The sequence below is a fragment of the Seriola aureovittata genome, chromosome 22, assembly GCF_021018895.1.
Source record: "Seriola aureovittata isolate HTS-2021-v1 ecotype China chromosome 22, ASM2101889v1, whole genome shotgun sequence".
NCBI classification, from domain to species: domain Eukaryota; kingdom Metazoa; phylum Chordata; class Actinopteri; order Carangiformes; family Carangidae; genus Seriola; species Seriola aureovittata.
Genome location: NC_079385.1, coordinates 11,341,263 through 11,357,783, shown reverse-complemented (window position 1 = coordinate 11,357,783; position 16,521 = coordinate 11,341,263). Strand labels below are relative to the sequence as shown.

Below are 16,521 nucleotides of genomic sequence, written 5' to 3'. Positions count from 1 at the left end.
ACTAAACCTTCAAAGGTTTTCTAATGGGTCATCATCCGCTGGACCTCTCATTATCCTTTCCTGTCGTAGCCTATTGCTGCTTCCCAAAATAAAGCCTCTGAATCATTATTAATTAAGAGTTATATGGCTCATACATTATGAATCATGATGAAATGAATGAACATTAACCAACTGTTGCAATAAGATTTTTCCCCTTTAATGCAATCTTTTCTCAAAAAACAATCTTTCCAGTCCAGCTCTTTAAATCACTTTCACATTAAACTTTTCTGTGCATAATATTCAGGAACAAATGGTGACAGTTTGCTTTGTGCCACACACACATCAGTATGACATTACAATGTGTTCAGCAAACATTCAAGGTGTCCAAATCCACAAAACAACAGTCATTTAGTGGACACTCGTGCCCTGGCTGTCTTACATTTCTGTATTTAAGCACTTTTTTTTTTTTTATTGTGGAATTCTTTTCCTTAGTGTCGTATTTTACCCAGTACACAGTCACAGATCAACATAGACCTAAACATGAAACAGCATTTCAACAAGTGGAGAAAAAAAAAAGTGTTTCATGGAGCACCAAGTGGCGTTAAGGTGAAAAACATCAAGATGAAGGGGTTTAAGTTACATTTTTGTTGATTTAGATAATAGTCTGAAATGGTCTTATATGCTCAGTTACATGACAAGTGGGTGTTAAAACAGTATGGGGTAAAGAATAAGTGCCTAGTTAAAATTTCAATAATGGAAGATGCAGTCAATCTCTATAAAGACACACCTTTTCACATGATTAATGATTACATTCTGAGATAACATCAATGAACTTTATCAAGCAATGTTTATATCACAAACGTGCCGACCTACAGGTCTGTATAATGTTGACATCAAATTCTTTTTTCCCCCATCTGAAGACCGACAATTTTTTAATTTGGCACATCATATTTCATGTTCATCAATCCACAATACATACACACACACACACAGACACGCACACACACACACGCAGAGGTTTAAGGTGGTTGGAGACCTTATTTTATCCGTCAGACACGGTTGAAAGCTGATGATAGCTGAACTGATATATCAGAGTTTATGATACTGTGCAGCTACAAGACGTCATGATGGAGCAGTGACCCATCATGGTTTTGAAACGACACAAGTCTGTGCTGAATGGGAAAAATCTAAAAGAGGAGATACGTTTCTACACCGATGAAACAGTTTGAATAAACATTTGTCTGTGAAAGTGTATTTTTCATTTTCTTACCAAACCTCCAAAACATTGCTCTGATCATTACCATCCTGCCTTTATTTTCTAAAACGGCAGATTTTTCCCCAAAAAATGTTAAGTATCTTTATTTAAAAAAACAGATTTCATAATTTTATCTGTACTCATTAATACTCACACTTGTGTGCTTGCTTGTCTATAACAAACACAAGTTAATTGGCATGATCATATATATATTTTGTTTTAAAAAAGAAATGCATTAAAGTTCTTTATGCAACACCTCAATATTTTGAGGATCCAGTATGTAATTTTTTTTTTGTCAACCAAATTTTGTGCTGTCTTTGAACATCCCATTCTGAAACTGAACCCTCGATTCATTACGGACAACCATGTGGAATTCACCAAATCACGTTTTAAAATGCATTAATTCCACTCAAACACAAACCAACCAACCTTCATATCCTCAACCTGTGGCACATTGTAGTTGATACAAACATCCTGTACTGTACATACTCAGTGAGGTTTTTCTACACGTCTTTTTCTGCCATTTGTACATTGTTAAAAAATATATAAAATATTAAGAGTTTTTTTTACAGGTTCATTCAGGTTAAAAACACGTTTTCAATGTTTCTCTTCAAAGCTATTTACAAATCTCTGTATGGTTACTATAGTCGTCATTCAGCTGTCGACACAGGAGTGAGTGGGTGGATGAATAAGCAAAAAATAGTGATAAAGAGTCATTTTTCTTTGGATTTATTGACTTTATGTTGATAATTCAGTTGTGTGTTTTTTTTAAATTAGAATATTTTTGAGGAGGGGATTTTTTGCCTTTAATTGACAATATAAAACAATAAGAGGCAGACAGGAAACAAGGTGGGGGGGGGTAAATTATGATGAGAATTAAAGCTGCATTTCTTTTTATTTTTTGCACCACTAAAACCTGTTTTCCTGGCAGAGTTTATGATATGAGAAGCAAACTCTTCAGACCTTTACGAGATCCAAGCGGAGCTGAAAACAATCAGTCGACTGACAGAAACTGAGATGGGTATTTTTCACTACAGGTCACTTATTCCGGTCATCAATAAATTAGATTAATCAAAACAATTATTGGCAGATTAATCAATCATGAATATAATCATTAGTTGCAGCCCTAGAAATAAGTAATCTTAGTTACTTGTAGAAGGTAAACAAACACAATCATACTGTACATGGAAATCAATTTGGTGGTCGCTTTAACTAAATTGCCTTGCAGCACCATGATACACTTTAAACTGTGACAACAGTGAATCACCATTATTTTCATTCAAGGTAAAGTGTTTTTTTTTATATTATGTTGAAATAAAGTCGTTCGACCCCCCCAACCATGATTCAAGGCAGCACATAATACCTTTGCATCATTAAATACTTTCACTTTGACAACATGGGAAACACCAAGCCATGGTGAAAGGTATGTGGCTTTAAAACAGACAACAGGCCAGTCTGTTGGATCAGTCAAGGTCAGCTGACTTGTAATTCGGAGGCATTGGCTGAAGTTTAACTATAAACACAGCAGTGTTGTGTCAAAGGATATCGACCAGCGTCATGACTCGGATCCAGTTTTCGGCTTACTGAGGTAGCAACTCACTGACGGCTTTTATCAGGGCAACTTTCACTTCATTTTGTTCTCTTGTTTTTTGTATTTTATGTTAATACAAACTTTCACGTTAGTTACTTTTATTTTCAACACCAACATCTGTAGTTTTGAAAAAGCAATGTGGGGAAGGATTTATCATTTTAGTTAACTAATGATTAATGTAAAGAAAAAATCCCACTTCACATTAAAATGAAAAAGAGGAGACTCTTGAAACATCAATGCTCAGGTGTCTTTTTTTTAAAAGTTAGATCCATGTAATATAATATAATATTTGGTTGTTATCATCATAGGTTGATGATGAAGACATTATTCAGTCTAGAAACATTCCCCACATGGACGTGCTTTGGGGTCAATTACCCTTTTATTAACTAGAAAGCATATCCATTCTGCTAAAAAGAAAATAAAAAAAAATGACCGTTAGTGAAGTAAAACAACCCAAATACAACATTCATACAAAGTTTCTGTAAGGCATTCCTTCACCAGCAGAGTCTGCAGCTTCCTCTTCCCAAACTTCAGCTCATCAGTCCGGTGTTTGCCAGCAAATGAAAGGTGTTCTTGAGTTAGCCATATCCACAGTTTGTCTTTTTCTCTCAGAGATATGAGCTTTACCAGCTTCTCCTGCTCAGTCACGTGAGTCTTTGACACAGTCCTGGCAATGGCTTTGGTCTGTCCTGCAGCTAAGACTAGAAATTATACATACAAGAGAGCCGTAACCCTAAAAAAAAAAAAAAAAAAAAAAGTCATTAGATTCATGCAAGACTGTACAGACTTTCAGTGAACTGTCCAAGCTGGACAGGACAGAGGGTTTAGGTGCAGTCCTATCTGCAAGAGGAGCCCAACACGCTCCCCGTCGAGGGCGTGGTGGTGGCGGTGGCGCTGTAATGGGGGTAGTTGTCGTTTGGTGGCGGGCTCGGGAGGATGGAGTTACCGTTGGTCGGGGAGCAGCTGAGCTGGAGCCTCCGCAGGTACTCGGCGTGGACGGGTTTGTGGCTCTGCAGCACTTTGATGGCCTCATCCACCGTGAACCACTCCCGCTTACGGCCTGCAGAGGGAGACAGAGATTGATGCATGAGTCAAAGGAAGCTTTCATATTACATTATACTTATGTAATACAGCCTGCATCAAACACACTAGATGCTTTTTTTCCTTTTCCACTGGTTGTTTTTAAACTGTATCAAAGCTATTTCTTCTGGTATCTATGCAGCAAACATCAAGGAAATCGTAAGCTTCACAGTCACAGCTTTAATGTTATTCTCTCGGCTATAAGGAAGAAACAGTTCACTGGATTAACTGAAATTTGGAAGTATAATGTGAAGCAGGACTGGAATATTTTGCAAAGTGAAGGTCGATATTGCATCTTGAGAAACCACACACATTATCGGATGCTTATGCATATGAAAATATGACGTACCTACAAATGTGAAGCCATGCATACACAAAAATATTCAGCACATGTGCTATGAACTCTTTCAAAACAAGAGAGCAGCAGATGCAGCAGGCTCTGGTTTACACTGATTTACACTACTGACAGCAATAATGTACTGCAGCCACAGAACCACTGCAGCCAAGATCAGTGCCCTAGATTTACAGGCACCTGCTGTCACTGCATACCCCACTGCCCATAGAGTCTCCACGCAGTACAGTGGCATACACATTAATAAAAAGACATAGTATTTTGTAAAAAGGTATGACAGCCCTCAGCACACACACTCACACTCACACTCACACACATTGCATCTGCAAACAGTGATAAGAAGCTGAAGGGAAACTGTACCTATGTTGACTGAGTCTTCCCAGGCCTCCAGAGTTTCTGTCACAGTCAACACATACACGTACGTCCGGTGCTTTCGATCTTGGTTTTGCTTTAGGGATCAGAAGGAAAAGGAAACTGATTATTTGACGATAATAGCAATTTTTTTTTTCAGTTTTACTTAATTTATCTCCTTGTATAAATGATTACACAAATTTATTTATTATTTATTATTAGATTTCCACATGAGTGTCGATAAGCACCGAGCTACAACTTTCCTGTCAACGCAGCAGACTATTAAATGCAAAATACATACTAGAACCACAGTGAAGTTTATTAGCCAGGCATCCTGACACATACTGGGAATTTCAATTTGAAGGTGGACATTTTATATGGTAATCTGTACACTTCAATATACGTATTTGAAAGGCTTACCTCAAATACACCGAGCAGGCGTCCTAGCTTGCCCTTCACACCGGCCTGAAGAGGAAAAGAAGAGAAATCATTACTTACTGGTTCAACTCTACATAACAGACAGACAGTAGAGGACATTTTTGTACAACACAAATCAGACACATGAATAGAGGCTGAAAACAAGAGAAAGGCAGTGGTCAAACCACAGACCATATTCTGTGTCACAACAATGGGTGTTGTGTATTAGATCTCAGTGTTTTAAAGAACTTCGGGTCCACCTCTATGTACTGAACTCAACTGCTACCTCCCATGCTTTGTTTTGATATAGAAATGCTTGACAATTACCGTAGCATGAAAACATTCAGAACTAAACTGCACAATACACCCATGAGCCAAGACTGAGATGTTTTTTGGGGGGGTTTATTTTTGTCTTCTGTGGCCTCACAGCTTCTTCAGGTTTTGTAGAAGCTACAATCATCATTCGTCTTAAAAGATATAATCATGTCTATGTGGAACTGTGTTGTATTTTGGACTGGTTTGACGATAGAGAAGTCTTCAGAAGGACATTATATAATAATAGTCATCATTATGAATCATTTGTACTGCCCCGTCGCCTGGAAAAAACCTGGCATGAATCCGGAAAGAGTTTTATTACGGAAATGTAATTATGTCCCTTTCATAACACCTAACAGTTGTTTTATTAATTCTGCTGCACTTCACAGGATTCAAATTACTGTCAAGACATATGACATCTGTCCCTTCTCCTTCTCAGCATACTTCACAAGTGTCACTCTGTCCCACTGATGTGTCCAGTGGGCTGGGCTGCCGGGTCCGTGAATGCACAGGAATCCAGCGAGAAGCCAAGTTTAGACCACTGACGTGACTGAGAACACAGCGTTCTCAACCGGCGGGACCTCTGGAATACCAGCGGGCTCCTCAGTCACCCAGCTACTGACACCGTGGCCCTTCAACAATCTCACCCTTAGCATGCATGCTGCTGCCAACTACAGCAACTCCAATTCTGGTCATTTCAGAGCGTTTCTTTTACTGGAAATGAACGCTGGCAAGGACGTGAGAGAGTCACGGGTAACTCCGAGGATGCACAGATGTGTACTTGAGCTGTTTTGCAAGATTTCTAATGACAATAATGACTACAAAGAGCTTTCCCTATCCAAAACATGGCAGGTGTAATGTCCCCAGCAGCCATGTGTTGTCTCAAATGACCTCTGAACAGACTTTCACCCCAAAACTGCGAAGTCACTCTGTAAAATGTTGCGTATATATTATATTTTTTTTATAATATTACAGCCGTATTATATTCCTTCATTACTTTTTCCTTTATTGATGCAGATATAGAGACAATCCTTTTATGGTTTCTCTCAGGGTAGTTTTGGCCCTTGTCACAAGAATGATGTGGTAATTCTTGCAGTTCGAACACAGACATTTGCAGGACAGAGGACTTTTACAACAACAGCTGTAACCAACTTCCAAAGATCAGTTTTTTTACATGCGGTTTTAGATCCTTGTTCTATAATGGACAGGTGGTCTTTGGATGTAGGTATGTCCTTTGCCTTGTGATCGCACAAAATGACCTCAATTTGGGGGTAGAGACTTGGTTAATATGAAGTTAAAGCAAAACAAAACAAAACAAAACAATGCCACAGCTTTATTCACCTCCTCAAACACCTCTCGCACCGCGGCACCACACGGCTCCTCCTCGGGCTCCATCCCTCCTCCAGGGACGATCCACTGGTCCGGGTGCCGACTGCTGCTGACCAGCAGAACCTGTCGGAGAAAACCCAAAATTTAGGGAATACAGAGCGTCTCAGACTTTTTTCTTTCACTGTGACTTTGTTTGCCTCTTGGAGACACAGTCACTCGTCATATCGGGGGGTGGGGGGTGGGGGTGGAGGGGCAATGAAGTCACAACCTGAAGGAACAGGAGAACCATTTTCTCCTTACTTGGTTTAGTTGCGGAGGGAACATTTTTCTGGCACCCAATTGTTGATTGAGATTTGCCTCAGTGACTTCACCCCTCTTTTCGGTGGCCTTGACTTAGAGTGTCACACTGAAACCGAGCACTTTGACATAAGCCATTACCCTTTGACTCAGGTCTCAAGGACAAATGACTGATGACTAGTGGTGCCTCAGCTATTTATTCTCAGTTGTTGCTTACAGGATCCTAAATCTACCACAACGTCCATTAAACATTTCAATCTCACAAATAAACAGTCTTCTGAGTGAAATAAGTACATGGAAGTATGAGAATGTGCTATTGGGGTTATTCCATGTCAACTTAAACTGTTGATTCTGATTATATATTTAAATATCACACACAAACCTTTATAGCAGTGCTTTGAGCTGATGTTGACTAACTGGAACAAAACTTTATCTTATTGTTTTTATTAAATATATATATATATATATATATAAAAATGTTTATTTCACTAGCCTCCGTGATAAAGCTCAATCAAGGTCAGTATCGAAGCGTTTCCGACACAACATGACCCCGGCGAACAATGCATGTAAACCCAGCATGAGCCACTGGAATTCTATCAGCGCTCCCCTGAGCGCCCTGGTTTGAATTACACTACAGTTGCAGTGGACACCGATACGCACGGATCAGATGTGCCTGTGTCTGCGGTTTCGGCCAGTATCCATATAGCAACCACAACAGACACGAGCACACCTGCTGTAAACATTATTGCATTTGCATGGAGCAATTAAGTCATCATTTAAACACAGCCTGAGAAGGGACACGGGCCGTAGTGATATCAGCAGCCAATACAAGAAAAAGCTGTTAATCGGGATTCAATTACAGCCTCTGGTGGTTCATTTACTTGTGATTCGACTGTATTTACTATATCTTACCGCATTTCATTTGCCATACTAGCTGGTTTTTTTGGATTTCAATCTGACGCAAGCATACAAATGAATCTGTTACATGAGATGGGGGCAAGTTAAAGGCACCCTAGAGGCAGCAGAGTCTCATTCAAGGTCACTCAAACTTGTCATCTTTTTGTTTATGATCATATTACCACCTCTCATGCACCCTTGCCAATTCAGAAATCATTTTACACAAGCATTAAATGTAAATATATATGCATTAAAGAGAGAAACATATGTTTAGCAGCTTGCGCAACATACGGTGACATCCACCTCTGCCACCCATCCTATCACCATATCCAGTAATCTGCCAGAGGAGTCAGCCTGTCACTTAATCCTAACTCAGTTTTTGTATATCTTCCCTTGTGTTCTCTAATGGGATTGTGGCTGCTGAGGCCTTCTGAGGCTTCTCTAAGGCCCGAGGGCCAAGGGCCAAACCGATTGGACGGCACATGCCTGGGGCCTTGAGAGTGAGCGCTCGTCGGCTGCTGCCTTTCTCACGTGCCGCGCTCACCCAACTCAGCCACCTGCTTATTCCCAGACGATGTAGGTTAGGATGAGGGGGAAGGACGTGGACGGGGCTGCGTGCATGTGACTTCACGGCACGAATGTCGAGTATGAAGCTGTGGATTAAGTGTGTGCACGCTCAGTAAACATATTCTGCAGATGAAAAGGTTGAAGAAAAAAAAAAAAACACACGGGGAGGTGTTCATCCCATACAACAGGTGTGGGTCTTATACAGTTTACAGTAAGTGGTGCGCGCTAAAAGAGGGCGCTTACAGTAACTGTACGAGCAGAGCTAGTGCAGAACATGACGTCTTCTCAGCAGAGTGCAAACTGGAGGAAATGTGCAAAGTTGAACCTCGTAACCTGCTTCAGTCAAGTCTGAGAGGAACAGGATGGCCTGGTGCTAAAAACAAGTTGATTGTGAGCTTTAGTCCTTTTGTCACAAACTGAGTAAGGGGTATTTAATAAAAACAATTATCTTTGTTTGGAAGATTAAGAAGCTCTTTATGATTTTGTTGTCTAGGAATGCGTGTGTCATATGAAGCAAGGGCTTATTTGAACATCTGTCTTCATATATGCTTTTATTGTCTGAAGTACTTCCATGAAGGATGGGCCATTTAAGTGCTATGATGTAATGAAAGATTCATTCATTCTTTGTGTTTTGGATGTGTTAAGAGATTTCAGAGCGCTCTTACACCTGGCCCTCACTGTCTGACCGTGTGTGTGTGTGTGTGTGTGTGTGTGTGTGTGTGTGTGTGTGTGTGCGTGCTGAGCTGCAGCCAACAAGGCTTACAGGGAGATCGCTTGTGTCAACGTGTCCAAAAGCCAACAGTGTGGGTTGTATACAAAACAAAAGCCGCAGAGCTTCCAGGGCAGCAAGGACAAAGTAGATCTCTGCTCTGCCTGTTCCATTTTTATCTTCTGGTTGATGTCCATCCTCGGATGACAGTGCAGGCTACATTTAGTTGCATTTTAATGAATTAAGGAATGTAGAGCACTGAATCGACATATTACAAACGGCATATAATTAAGGATTTGTATCTTCGCATGTGCTGCTGAGATGAATGCAGCTTATTAGTTTTATAAGAGGGAGCAGCAGGGGTTTGGTGCTGCCTTTGAGCCTCACTAATGGACACAACAAAATCAAGCGTTCAACCGTCTGCTTCGATTCATCTCTCTCAGCACAAAGTAACTTGGACAAGTTTTAGAAACCCAGCACATTCACTGAATAATTATATAAAAATAAAGTATTTAAAGTTCTAAAAACAAATCGTAATCTTTGTTTTGTTAAATTTGTGGATCTACTCTACAGTCCTACAACTGTAGAACCACCTTGGTTGGTAATCTCTTACACATCAAGATCTATACCCCGCTCTTAACCCCACAGGCTACGTTTGAAAGCATGATGAAAAAACCAAAACAAAATAACTCACACCGTCATGACAGGTCAGCGGTCAGAAGACAGCTGAGCCCTGAGCACAGAAACCCCACTTATATTTGGAAAGAGGGGCAGGGTGAAGGAGAAAACCCCAGAGGAAATACTGTAGTGTTTCCCGGTTACATTTTACTGTCAACTCACACCACTTCACAGGGGCCCCCACTGTGGAAAGAGAGGTGGGCAAATTCTAGGGCAACATACAGTAAATCTCCTCTGTGTAATGAAAAAGGCTATGTTCAAATGTCAGACACATCTGGCGTCAGCTGACCTCTGTTACCCAGAAATCCATCTAACAATACAAACAAGCTTCTTGCAAGGGATTTAGAAAAGAAAGATCACTCATTTTTAACTCAGTTTGACATATCAGAACTGCCACTGGTAGTAAAACACTGGCTCTGACGGTAAGTCCTGTGGCATGCCTTCACACGGGGACAGCAGGCAGGAATATTCTGGAGGACATAAACACCTCCTCCTCCCCAAGGAGGGACGCCTGTAGCTGTCAAATAAAGAAGGCTCCAAATGCCAGGCCAAGCCGGGTCCTGGGAGCAGAGAGTGATGGCAAGTCTTAAGACACTCAAGTACACAAGTGCTGGGGCAGAATCAATAGCGCTACGACAGTAACACAGTCGCTGCATTATACAGGTATCAACAAATAAGTGGAGTCATAAAGAGGGAAAGCGAGAGACGAACAGCAGGAGGCAAAGGGAGAGAGAGACTGAGCGCCTTTTATGGTGAAGCATCCACTCACCGATAACCACTGTACCATTTCCAGTATGACACTATTTACAATCTGCTGCAGTGATCAAGCCTCTTGGTCATAATCTGATGCACATGGAGGTTATTGCTACAACTGTTGTCTCGATCAGAGATAGCAAACCATCGATCTCATTCTAACTGATGCACGAAAGGCGTTGCAATAAAGTTTGATAAAAGCCCGACCAACAGAATACGTCACACATCAGGTTGCTTCTCAATCATGGAACAAAACAAAAAGGATTTTAAATGGTAGAATTTAAAGTTTGGATTCAGAAATTAGGATTTCGACAGTTAAATTAAAAGAGCAATAAATGATTTGTTGGTTTTATGAATTTTATATAGTAAACTTGTTGGCAAACAGATGCTTATTTATCCATCCAACAGATTCAAAGCAACATCATCATTCATTTGGAGTCATCTTCTTGGCCCCCTGTCAAATGTAAGTCCTCTGTTTTTGTTCTACACCCACTCCTGAGAGAAATATTTGGCTTTTTAGATGATGGATGCTAGAATATGTTCAGCAGCTAATTGCTAACTTTGTCTGCCTTACGGTGGGAGACAGACAAACCAAAACAAAGAGGTGACAGGAAGTAAAACAAAAAAATATGTATAGACAGGAACTGCAGACCTGAGTGATAATTCTCTGTGGGTTATATATTCTTTTCACTTTACACATAGTTATTTAGTAATATTGCTAATATGAAAATATTGATTGTAGCAGCTTTAAAGTCGTACTGGAACTGTACTTTTGACTGAAATTTTATTACTTCTGAAAAATGAATGAAAGTTAATGAAATCGTTTCCCAAAAGTTGTTCATCGGTTGCGCAACCACAAACTTGTGGCTTTCACTGTGCGCTTCACAATATCCAATAATATTAAGATGTTTAAACATAAAGTTTTAATACATGTACAAAAGTTCATTTGTTTTGATATGCATTAAATGTATGAATCAGTAGTCTTCATTCAATTAATTGCTCAAAAAAAAAAACACATTAGGTCTACTTATTTAATTATGGGTTTATACAACCTATCATTTCACTATTCTGATGTAAAATAATTAAAGTGCCAACTCTCTTGGCGACAGGCCCCAAGCAGCTCACATGTTGTTACACTCAGGTGGCCCAACTCAGCTATCACTGCTATCCCTCTGCACTGTCAGGTTCCCGCTTTCCCTTGTTAGGACTTTAATTGCTGTCAGAGTACCTCGCCCTGAGGGCTCAGCTTTCTTCCTTCCTCTACAAAACAAAACACTCTAGCAGCATGTGTGGCTCTTATTTCACCACAGTTGGTTCTCCTGTGTCTAGGAACCGATTGTGTGTGTGTAGGCGTGTGTGTAAGGAAAGTATTGATGCCACAAATCCCAATACCTCAAGCTTCTTTAAGCAGAAAATGGATATTGTTATCGCCCAAGATCGCAATCAGTCCACCAGACTGGTTCTCTTACTTCAAGCAGTGTCATCTCTGTGATTACATGAGCAGACATGTTTGTCAGAGCCTGACAATCCTCAGGGTGATGGTCACACCTACACACTTCTGTTGTCACAATATTCTCTGACTGATCTTTCCTGTAATTACAAGTTTTAAGAAAAGCAAACAAGTGTACAAACAAGTTCTGAAAATAATTAGGAAAGAGTGCAAAAAGTGCAGGAACACGTCTTTAGAACAACAAATATAAAATGAAGACAAAAATCTCTCATCTTATATCATCAGTTTTATAAAAATCTCTTTTGTGATCCTACACCTAAAACTCAGACATGATGATGACATAACATCTGCTCACATGTAAGTGAGCGGATATGCTTGTGTCTAGTGACACCAGACTGGACTGTTTTTACTCTATATTGTGTAACAGTTTGTTTATGCCACGCTGAAAGAGGAGGCTAAATTTAGACATGCAAAAATATGTCAGAATAAGTTCGATATGACCCCACATATATGGTCCCACAAGGGAACTAGTAACTTACCAGGCAAACATACTGTATATGTATGCAAGAATAAGTTGTGAGTAACCAAAAACATAACTCAAAGTACTTAGTAAAACATGGGCTCTGTCTAGACTGTGGCCCCGAAGGCTACAACTTGAGGTTGTTAATGTTTCCGGCATCCCTTAGACTAGCCTTTTTTAAAATTCATATATTTTTTTGTTCAGTTTATACAGTTGTGTACCATTTTATGTCATCTGTATTAGATATGGTCCACTGGGTTTTTTGTTGGCTTTTTGTTTTTGGATGTTGCATATTAAATATTGCATGGAAATGTAAAAAAACAACAACAAAAAAATACATAACACATTTTGTAGAAAAAAACAAAAACAAAAATAACAGCCAACAATATCTTAAAGTGCTAAATATGCGTTATCTCTTTTAATGGGTTAATATCTTGGGAATATCACAGCTAATGTATTTTTAATAACGTCTGGGGTGGAAACTACTGCTGAAGACTACGTAAATCCCCTTTAAAGTGGGTCTACTGTGTTGTATATCACCGGGAAAAGACATAATTGCATTAAAAGTCTGTCACCCCATATTCATTATTTACGTGATGAAGGCCCCTTTAAATCCTCATCTACATAATTGCTACGCAGCTGCCCGCTCAAGGCCGGCGGGATGCAGCATTATCATGAATGGCAACTGCCTGGTCATGGATGCTTACGCTGCCGTGCTTATTAAAAGTGATGAAGTGACTCGACATTTGACAGATATATTTAATAACAGACTTGTAGCCTATATTCTCGTCTCCTCGCTCAACACAAGCCGATGTTGGACCCGCTATTCAAGGAAACGTGCAACAGAGCGCCTCGCCCCCTCTGTTTGCTACTTCAAGCTAGGTAGAGGTTAAAAGGAAGTACTGCGAATATATCTTCAAAATAAGAGGTTCGTGTTAAGTCAAAGCACTGTTTCGATGGGATTCTTAGTCAAGAGGGGGTTAATTTTGAAAACCATTACCGTTACTCGTATGTTGCTAAGTGAAGTTAACTTGACAACACTCATTTTTCTCTTTTCTCTACGTGCTCCTCGAACTAGCCTAAACTGGATAGCCCAAGGCGCATCAGCAGCAGCACCAGTAGCACAGAAACACAAACCAAAACACTGGCCTCGAGAGAAACATAAAAACTGTGTAAATGTAGTTATACATAGAAAGAAACGTGATAAATCAAAACCCATATCTATTATTGAAAATTATTGTCAATTTTATTCAGCCCCCCCCCCACCCCCCCACCTTCCCTGTGCTGTCTGAATGACTAGGTGCAGATAGGGGGATGACTAGGCCACAAAGTCATATACAACCGCTGTATCTTGTTCAAAAGGTCCATTTATACAGTGTTACACTGCGGGGTCTCTTACCTCTTCTTCACGTTCATTCTTGAAGCACAGACACGCTGCTCGTTTCTTAAAGCCCTCGCCATCGTATGTCCTGGTCTGGTTCGGTTTGAGCTTCATCCTGAATTAATTCAGCCTCCTTCAGCTAGAACCGGCAAAAACAAGAGCGAGAAAGGGGGGAGTGGGTGGCGGGGGGTCCAACGAGTTAAGAGCGGAGCCGCCGCATCGTTGCTGCTCTCTGCATCCGTGGTCCGAGATGGTCAGTCATGAGAGGAGGGAAGAGGGGGAGGGGGCTTTGCTAAAGAAATGATCCCAAGGTACCCGTCAAGACTCTCCTGGATTTATGTTTTCCTCATTAAGATCAGTGCGTCTGGAAGGTGTGAGTGCAGAAGTCCCGCAGGCGGAGATCTTATGTAGACTACAGCCTACACAGCACAGCCCTCCTCTGGATCCATTTGCGCATGGCCGCTGACTCAGTACAATGAACAGGCCGACCGGAGTTTTAGATATCCAGATCACTCCTCCTAAGCAGGGAAGAGCTCATTGGTTGGACTGGTCTCAGTGGGTGGAGCCACAATTCTGGTCAAAACAGTGGTAAAGGATAAACAAATGCGTAATTTGTGCTGATTTCCACCAAACTGGTGCAGCAGCAGCAGGACATGGAGCCATTTGCCAAGTAGACTTGTATTTGTGAAGAGTGTCTGATGTCTGACGGGGGGAAGAGGGCTAATCAGTGAGCTATCATTTAGGACTATGGTGTGCTAAGGGGGAAGAGCTTTTACTTACTCAGTTAAATGCCCAATTACATTTTCAGTACATTTTATACATCTACCAAACCCAAAAAAAAATATGCAGATGTCAAGAAGCTCAATGTCTTCAGTGGCTACAGCCATGATGTTAGAGGGTTATCTGACAGTATTTGTGCAATGGAGACGGCTTTACATCTGAAGAAGAAATGGAGTTAGATAAAAAAAACTATCACTCATTCTACTTTATAGCCTAAATATCCTCACTGTGACTTAATGGCAACAGAAATCAGGACATGAATAAAGGAGAACATTACGTTTTAAAAATAAATAAAAAGTTGTGTGAAAATCAAACTGAATTTTTGAATGATAGACCCTGTAAAAATCACAAATCAGTCATGTGCATTTGAGGGTGAATGTAGATGTTAACATTCAGATTCAGCACATATCATCACTGTGTTTGGGGATTTTCCCCAGCTGAAATTTTGACATGTCACAGTAGGAACTGGTGTATATATTGAAAAAATCAGTGGTGGTTATTGCTTTCGTTTCAGGGTCCTGGTTTAAAGAGGAACATGAATATACCAGAGCTATTGTTAATGTTATCAGCAGCACCTGTGCTTTTCTTACTATGACAACTCAAAATGTCAGGTGTGAAAAAGGCCCAGAAATGGAGGATTGTAGGTTCAGTCCTCACTGCTTTGCTCTGTCTCAGTGGGGTAGGAAAAGCACCAATTCTGAAATCAAAGCCCCAAACTCGACAAAATATCTTAAGAACAATCATTAATCGTTAATCATAACCCCCCAGGCCTGGAGCCCCACCTTTCCTTGAATTATTAAGCCTTAGGCTCAGCTCAGTATTAATGCCATTCAAAGCCAACAAACGAAACCAACCCTGTTATAATCTTGTGTATTTTTTTCATGAAACAATAGTCAGCCCGTGATATTTTTTTATTGCTCTTTTATGGGAGTTTTCTCATGGGAGTTCCATGTTTCAAGTTCCACCTGTAATATAAACACACCTAACCCACACATCTGTGTTACTGTATTTGCTGAAGATGTACCTGTCACATTTTGTTTTTCTGTGAGTTCAAAGGGTCAAGCAGCTTGAAAAAGCAGAAGATCACGTACATGTCCAGTAGTTAATGGGAGAGTTACAGCAAATCCAGTGTGTTGAGAAATCAATCAGAGACTCCCATCTTTCACTGAATTTACATCATATCTGAGGTAATTTTCTGAGTGTCACACCCAACCACTGTAAAACAAAACAAAAAAATAGGGCAGCTGTATTTGCAGAGTCATTTAAATCACATGTTCAAATATATTTTGACTAAAATGTTTGAGGTTTATGAAATTGTGTGTGTTTTAACTCCAGGTCAAAAGTTTATGTGAGCCTGTTAGAGGGGGGCCAATCTCTGTGAATAAGCACCACTCCTGACTGCTCCTCTTGACCAAACACATTAGTGTAAAATCTGTCTCACACCATATCTGATGGCGCTCCGAAGTTGTGGCTGTATTCATGTTAAACTCATAAAATGTAAGGTGAATGAATAATGTCTTCCCTTACCTTTGTAACTACTCAACAGGTGGGGTTTCAGAAAGTCCAATTGGATTGTAAGCAGCTGTAATTTATTAACTGATTAAATGATTGAATGTTGTCACTGTTTCAATTATGTAATTCCTACAAGGCGTGGGATAGGGTAGATAATGATGGTTGATTATGACAATGACAGATAATGACAAATTACAGTTTAATGATGAGATAGTAGAGTGCATGTGATGACATACTCGTTTTGTCTTAGAGGAACTCTATAACCAAGTGCTTTAACATCCTCCTTCACTCTCAGTTAACCTTTGACC

General features: G+C 40.2%; 1 protein-coding gene across 1 annotated transcript; it reads right to left on the bottom strand.

Moving 5' to 3' along the window:
- Positions 1-174: 174 nt before the first annotated feature.
- On the bottom strand, positions 175-14,410 carry nudt4b (nudix (nucleoside diphosphate linked moiety X)-type motif 4b). The gene is made up of 5 exons (XM_056367987.1): positions 13,940-14,410; positions 6,682-6,792; positions 5,029-5,073; positions 4,618-4,705; positions 175-3,885 (listed from the first exon to the last, which is right to left on the bottom strand). Exons 1-5 carry the CDS (start codon positions 14,033-14,035, stop codon positions 3,662-3,664), a joined length of 564 nt encoding a protein of 187 aa, XP_056223962.1. The 5' UTR covers positions 14,036-14,410; the 3' UTR covers positions 175-3,661.
- Between the last annotated feature and the right edge of the window lie 2,111 nt (positions 14,411-16,521).

What these genes read in the sequence shown, in the direction of transcription:
- nudt4b (XM_056367987.1), bottom strand. Translation starts at nt 14,035, where the DNA reads ATGAAGCTCAAACCGAACCAGACCAGGACATACGATGGCGAGGGCTTT. An exon ending in AGAATGAACGTGAAGAAGAG is followed by an intron (nt 6,793 to 13,939) that starts GTAAGAGACCCC and finishes TTTCTCCGACAG; the next exon opens with GTTCTGCTGGTCAGCAGCAG. An exon ending in GGAAGACTCAGTCAACATAG is followed by an intron (nt 3,886 to 4,617) that starts GTACAGTTTCCC and finishes CTCCCTCTGCAG; the next exon opens with GCCGTAAGCGGGAGTGGTTC.